General features: G+C 34.6%; 1 protein-coding gene across 1 annotated transcript; it reads left to right on the top strand.

Annotated features, from left to right (window-relative positions):
* Positions 1–1050: 1050 nt before the first annotated feature.
* On the top strand, positions 1051–7202 carry bpnt1 (bisphosphate nucleotidase 1). Its single transcript, XM_065263745.1, has 9 exons — positions 1051–1209; positions 1851–1972; positions 2102–2206; positions 2280–2387; positions 3794–3842; positions 4234–4325; positions 4409–4606; positions 4998–5103; positions 6342–7202. The coding sequence occupies exons 2-9, from the start codon at positions 1853–1855 to the stop codon at positions 6491–6493; spliced, it is 930 nt and encodes a 309-aa protein (XP_065119817.1). The 5' UTR covers positions 1051–1209; positions 1851–1852; the 3' UTR covers positions 6494–7202.
* Positions 7203–7627: the final 425 nt, after the last annotated feature.

Here is a 7627-nt window from a genome sequence, read left to right as displayed (position 1 = left end):
TAAAATATTTTTTTTCCTTAAAAAAATATTTTTAGAACAAACTTGCTATAATTTTGTAAAAAGTGTAAAATGTTTGGACAGATATTGCTGCTTTTACACAATTTTGACCAGCAGGTGTCGCCAGCGTGTATGGTGTTTCGAACGCTTCGAAAAACTGAATCATTTTACGAAGCACTTGGTTCAATTCATTCAAAGCTTCGAAAAGCTTTGTTTCCCATCACTATCTTCAGGATTATGTAATGTACATCTTATTTTTCTCATCAATCACATCCGTAATCTCAGACACTTTCTTTGCCTGGTTTAGAAACACTAACGTTAGACTGACATGTTTTAATTACGGATTCCCTGATAGCAACTGTATACATTAACTAAAGGGCTAGTTTACAAAAAATATGTCATAATTTACTCACTCTCATGTTTTTACAAACCAAATAAATATATTTTAAAGGGATATTTGTAAACCGTTCATAGGCCCATAACTTCCATAGTAGAATAATAGAATACTAGGAAAGTGAATGGGGCTTATGGTTTGGTTGCTTGGAAGAATTCCTCAAAATATTTTTTATCGGTTTTTTTTTGGGTGAATATCCTTTAAGAACTGTAATGGTGAAATGAAATGACTGTAGAAGATTTGTTGCTTCTTTTTTTGTATTCTTTTGCCAATCAACTGGATACAAAATACTAGAAGAAAACTGGGAACTGCTTCTCCTGTTATGCATGGAGCTCATTTTCTTTTACTCCATTACACGGAAGGCTTCATGTACTGTACAAACAACTAATTGAAACCATACTGTAAGTCTGTAGCTTTATTCACATCTACACCTAAAACCTAAACACCACTTTCTCCTCCATTAATTTCGAGGGAAAGGGAGTTCTTTCTTAAACTGGTTAGAATTATTGAAATGGATGAACTGGAAATGAATTATATAGAACGATTGGGTGAATATGAGATATCCACCATAGACAGTAAAAGAAAGATATCCTCTAATAATCCAGGTATGACGACACAGTAGGTGGCGATATGCACATTTGATGCAAAGCACCAAGAAACAAAGAAGAAGAAGAAGAAGAAGAAGAAGAAGAAGAAGAAGAGTACTGCAAACTGGCTGGATAGGCTGTTTTATCTGGGAACGTATTTCTTCCGCTATTAAACGCGAACTTCGGACTTTGGGTCGTTTCATTGGCGTGGAGGGGTAAACACATAATAGAGTAAGTGAAATATATTTTAAACAAATTAAAACTATTACCATTTTGAGAACTGGGACTTTTAATACGTGAACGCAGAGTATATGAAGATCTGATTATGGACATAACAAAACAAAAAAGTGCTGCAAGGATCAGAAAGTCATTCACACGGTTTTTCTGTTAGGCCATTAGACTATTAGACCAACAAAATCTTATTGCAATGATGTAACAGTTAATAGATTTACATTTGTCTGCTGATTTACCATGTTATTTAAAGATGATAACCTATCCATCACAATATTTATTTGAATGGAAAAAGATGTTGCAGCTGACCCTACGACAGGACTGAATGACTCAATGTTCATACAAAAATGTGGTTATTAATTTTTTTAAATAACTACCAGAAATGGTTGAACGACGTGATCTCTGACGTCAGGGTGAGAGGCTAACTAAGCATGTAATTTGATTCAAAAGCAAATGTTTGTTTTGAATTATCTTTGCAATGTGACTACCCTACTCAAAAGACCTGGTTATAAAGCTGTTTAACTGCAAAATTGGAATATTGAAAAATCTAAATATTAAAAATGTAAACTGATGAAACATGCATGGGAAGGGGGAGTTTAAATATCAGAAAGTGTTGTTACATATGATTTTGTTTTTGTCAGAGATGGCAAGCAGCCCTACAGTGCTGATGCGGTTGGTGGCTTCAGCCTATGCTGTTGCAGAAAAGTCTGCCGATATTGTCAGAAAAGTGCTTTACAGTGGAGAGCTTAAGATCATTGAGAAGGTAATTGTAAGAACAATTATTTAGCCTAACATTAAACCCAAAAATATAATTTATTGAAGTATGTTGATCCGGGGGCATAATTTGACAAAACTTGGGTAACTTTTTTTGTATTTTGTACCTTTGGTATAGACAGGAGCCAATGATCTACAGACACTGGCTGACAGGCTTGTTCAGAAAAGTATATGTGCATCCCTATCAAAAAGCTTTCCGAAGCTTACTATCATCGGTGAGGAGGTGTGTACATGTCAAGCAATATGAAATCGCATGTATTGCCTCCATAAATATAAAATTGCCTTTTTTTGTGCAGGATTTACCAGCTGAGCCTGTTGATGACGACCTAATAGAGAGTGGGCAGAACAGTGCAATCCTACAAAAGTCGTGTCCTGATCAGTATACCAGCCTGAAGGAGGAAGAGGTAAAGAGAAATGGGCAACAGAATTAGGAATAAAATATATTTTACATTAACTAAAGGGGTTGTCCATTGCTGTCAGTAAATGACCTAAATTATAAGGGCGAGCTACATAGTTTTAGCAGTAAAAATGCAAAGATGTGCCCCCAAAATGCAATGGACAACCCCTTTAGTTAAATTTAAAATCACAGGGCAACTTTGTGAGCTGTTAAATTGTAATTTAAAAAAGTGTTACTCTGGCAGCCATTGTTTAAAACAAAAATATTTCTTCATAAATGTAGAATATACAGACATTTTGGACAAGCAAACATTTAATCTTTAAAACGTAATCTCCAATGACACACAAAATAGTATTGTGTAGTTGTTTTCACAATTTAAAGGCACAATATGTCATTTCTGCCGCTAAAGGTTGATAAATATCAACAAAGATGTAGTTTGATAACAAGTGGTGTAATGATTTACTCATTTTCTCGATGCATCAGTAATAATCTAAAAACTAAGAATCAAATGAAAGTAGAATAAAATATTTTCAAGTATATACATATATTGACACTTGCGCTCTTGGGTACATAATTTTGTTTTTGTTTAAAGTCACGCATGCACAAATTCTTCATATTGAATGATTTTAATGTAAACGCCACAGCTGCTAATGAAAGAGCTTGTATACAGCTAATGGGACGTGTGCACTCAATCCTTTAAAATTAAATTAATTAAATTGTTAAACAGAATTGCAGCTAAGTGCATCAAATTGAATACAATTTTTACTTTAATGTTATCCCACAGTGTGGCTTGATTGAAGCAACAGCAGTGTTGTGCTAGACACTTCAAGTACTACTTTTGCATTCGGCACTGCAAAGATTTATCACCGGATGAAATCATAGTATCAGAACCATGCAACAGCTTTATAACTGCTAACATAACACCATGAAAAGTGACCATATGAACAGGGGCGGAGCGCTGGTTAAAATGGCGAATTATCTGATTAAAAAAGTTATTGAAAACATTTAAAAATAGTGTAAGCATGCATGGGAACAAAATATGGTATATAACACTATATAATACATTCAAAAGATCTTACATATTGTGCCTTTAAAGGAATAGGCCATGTGGCAACAAGTTATTGTCATTATTTTCCCATCTTTGTTATTCATTCAAACCTAGATGATTTTCCATGATCCTCTGAACCAAAACACAGTTTTTTTCAATAAAGTGGTGGGTTTGCCATATACATAGCAGGAGAAAAGAGCAGATGTCTGCATCTTGTTTAGGCAATACATTTTACATGAGGTGTTCCTATTTTGATCACAACATATGTTTTGTAAGATCTTTTTTGTTAGGTAAAATGTGTTTTGATAAAGACTTTACAAGGAACATACAATGAACTTATGGCATTTAATTGTTTTATATCACAGCTCGTTGTATGGGTGGACCCTCTTGATGGAACTAAAGAATATACTGAAGGTGAGCAACCGAATTCACCACTGCAATATCACAGTGTTGAATCTTTTAATTGTTGGCTAGTTTAGGATGTGCATCCCCTTAAAAGTAGAAGAGCTGCAAAGTTCCCTCATGTCAATCTTTTTTGTTGCTGATGATGTGGATGCATTTAAAATACAAAAGCTTTTATATGATGGACAAGTAGTCCTGTGTATTTTTCATGTTTTTCAGTTTTCTTCATTTTTAATTAATTTCTTTTCAATAATTTTTTTTAATAACAAATGCATTACATGATGAACATGACCAATTTAATGAATTAAATTCATTGCAATTAATTTTGATAAAGATGATTTCCTTACATCACCCGAAATGCATTTATTCGTCATTACAGGTCTAAAGTTGTGTTTCATTGCAGGACTTCTGGATCATGTGACAGTGCTGATAGGCATAGCTTATAAAGGGACAGCCATCGCGGGAGTCATCAATCAACCCTTCTTTAACTACCAGGTCCAACCGGTTGTTCAGTCTCACATGCTATACTGTATGCAGTGGAGGGTTTGGTTAACTGGTCTATGCTCTGTGATATTCAGATGGGGGCTGGTGCTGTTTTGGGCCGAACGTTATGGGGAGTGTTGGGATTGGGTGCATTTGGATTCCAACTCCAGGAAGTCCCAGATGGGAAAAGAATCATCACTACGACACGATCACATAGCAATAAATTAGTGACCTCTGCAGTCCAGGCCATGGATCCTCATGATGTCATTAAAGTGGGTGGAGCTGGGAATAAGGTAGGATATTTATCAGCCGTAACTCAAACCTGGTTTAACTGAGCATTACATTTGCAAGTCATAAGCATATTGCAACAATTTACGATTAACTAAGAATAATAAAAAATAATACAGTCTTGTTAACGTATTGTTATTGACTTTTGCTGAAACTTCATTGCAGATCACACAATGTTAACATAGAAAATGTTTGTTCAATAATGTAAGATGAAATTATTACTATGAGACTTCACTGTTACAAACACTGATTTGTGAGCACTTGTCAGATTAAACAAACACTAATATGCACTCTTCAACTCAAATCATGATCGGTCAGCACTGTATGAAGTCAATCAAACATTATGTCAGTATAGAGAAAGTATTGTTATTTTAATCACAACTTCTTTTCTGGCAGATCATCCAGTTAGTAGAAGGAAAGGCCTCTGCATATGTTTTTGCCAGTCTGGGCTGTAAGAAGTGGGACACATGTGCACCTGAGGCAATTCTGCATGCAGTTGGAGGTGACAGTCATTCTTCCCTTGAACATTAACAGTTGTGGCCTGAATTATAAGAACACCTGACAGATCAGTGACCCTTTAATGCCTCCAAAACTTGATTTCATTATATAATGATGGTTACTCAAAAAATATCAGATGAAGTGAGTTTATCTACTTTTAACTTTAATATTTGCCATATTCACCCTTTGCAGCAATTACAGCAGCCCATCTCTCTGGTATAGTTTCAGTACATTTCCTCAGGACTTCATCACTAATGTTATCCCATGCCTTCTGCTATGGAAGCATATTGGTTGCAATATGGCAATGCAATATGTAAAATGGCAATGCATTTCTGTTTTTAAATTTACATTTTTCATGCTATATGTGCAATGTTTGTGGGAAATGAAAATTCAATAATTAAATGAAATACATGAAAGTTCAATTTAAACAATCATTTTGCTAAAAGTGGTGTTAAAAAAGGACTAAAGGAAATGGCAAATGTAAATTAAATTTTCATTTTCATTTCGCACCAAACATTGCACTGCCATTTTACATATTGCATTGCCATATTTCATTCTGAATTGAATATTGCTACCATATTCTGCAACTTAAGCAAAATGCTTTCCTTTCAATGTACAAGTGCAGTTTATTTTGCAACTTGCCTCAAATGTGCTTGATGTATCTACAAAGTCATCATTAGTATGGAATAATTGACGACGGGCTGTTGAATTATTCAAAAATCATGCCCACCCAGGGTGGTTATTCGACACGTACAGTATGCTGTATTTTTAAATAATCCGAAGGACCAGAGTCAATTATTCCTCTTATACCATGGTTAGCACAGACATTACTCTGGTGGTTATTTTAAGACTTTTGACAGGTTAGGTGTGTGTTTATTGAAAAATAATGCATACCCATTGAACAATTCTCAAGCAATCAGAATAAAGCATTCATACGCCCAGTGATATACTGCTCTATAAACCATATACAGCATAAAAGCATCATAAGGAGATTAAGGTCATTTTCCCTACTGCCCTCCCCTCAAAACAAAATATTTAGGTTAAAAGTGAATAAAAACAGTATGACTAACTTCATCTGATATTTGTTGTGCATCATGAAATTGTTTCGGAGGCAAAAAAGGTCAATATTTTCATATCTGTCAGGTCCTCTAGTAATTTTGGCAATCTCTCCACACACAAGTACACTCACAGTACACACATTTTTCAGTGTTAATCTGTTTTTTGTTCTTTTTCAATCAACAGGCAAACTAACAGACATGCATGGTAATGCATATAGATATGATGCAGATGTGAAGCACATGAACTCTGCTGGTGTGCTGGCAACACTACGAGATCATCAGTATTATTTAAGCAGAGTACCCCAGGATGTCCTTCAAGCTCTTCCTTCAGACTAGAGTAATGAAGCTTTGTGCCTGGTCCTTATCATAAATCTTAATTCAACATGGGTGAAAAATAAAGAATGACATATACTTTTATTACAGTAAATTAATACTTTTTCTCAGAAAAAAAAACACTTTTAGCACATTTAAAATTCTGTAACAGTAATTGGCTGAAGAGAGTCAATCCCGTTAAATTGCACATAGCGAACTTGCAATCTCTCCACATTTAGTGCCAGCAAATTTCTGTATACTTCAATAGCTGGGGTTGGCACTTGTCCTGTAGTAATACAAGTCAGAAGAAATAGCAAAAAGGCACAAAATCACTGGACAGAAAATGATGCACAGGTTCTGTGTGTGATTGTGCTTTAATGTTTCTCTATCGTCGGAGATCATGTGCATTTGACGCAATATAGTTTGACACATGATCAGTAATCTGTACAGATTTCAGTTGCTCACGTGGCAGGAAACGGTCTTGGCCCTGCAGAGATAACTAAAGTCAATTTGATGCTTAATTAGACAAATCGATTAATATAATGTTCCATGTGTTGTTGAACTATATTGTGGTAAAACAGATAATTATGATTTAGATATGGTTAGATGGGTAAATAATAAAGTTTTTAATGAAGATTTTTTGTATAAATGTATACATTTGGGGGGCTTTTGCTAAAATTGCATGCCTCTACTGTAAATTTAACAATAAAATGTTAAGATTCTGTTCATATAAGATTTCATTCTTTCTGAGAAATATCCATACAGGCTATAAAGGCTATATATTTGTAAGGCTTTGGTGTATTGACACAAAACTTGGTATATCATAACAATTGAATTGAATATTATTGAAGAGATCTCTTTAGATTTGATGTAGTGTAAATATTGCTTTGTATGGATTTAGAATTTTTCCACATGCAATTGATTTTCCAAATGCGTCGTGTATCGCTACGAAACTTTATATGGTATATTGGCACCATGCTCAATTGGACCTGGAAGACTGCCCCTAGAGGTAAAATTAGATAAAGTTCATAAAAATGCTTGTAAAATGATTTATTTTCATGTGTCTGATTTTTGCTGTCAAATTTCTTGCAGCCTAATTCTGTGAACTGTCATTTGTAACTGTAAATGCAGCATTACACCACTGCTTTGTTTTATTAT

This window comes from Paramisgurnus dabryanus, chromosome 12 (assembly GCF_030506205.2).
Source record: "Paramisgurnus dabryanus chromosome 12, PD_genome_1.1, whole genome shotgun sequence".
In the NCBI taxonomy this organism is placed as follows: Eukaryota; Metazoa; Chordata; class Actinopteri; order Cypriniformes; family Cobitidae; genus Paramisgurnus; species Paramisgurnus dabryanus.
Note: the sequence above shows the minus strand (reverse complement) of the source record. Positions and strands in the feature narration are given on the sequence as shown.

Bases quoted from the DNA above. Each gene is read 5' to 3' on its own strand.
- bpnt1 (XM_065263745.1), top strand. From the start codon at position 1,853: ATGGCAAGCAGCCCTACAGTGCTGATGCGGTTGGTGGCTTCAGCCTAT. The intron at 2,388-3,793 runs GTAAAGAGAAAT...TTTATATCACAG, and splicing joins CCAGCCTGAAGGAGGAAGAG to CTCGTTGTATGGGTGGACCC. The intron at 4,326-4,408 runs GTCCAACCGGTT...TGTGATATTCAG, and splicing joins AACCCTTCTTTAACTACCAG to ATGGGGGCTGGTGCTGTTTT.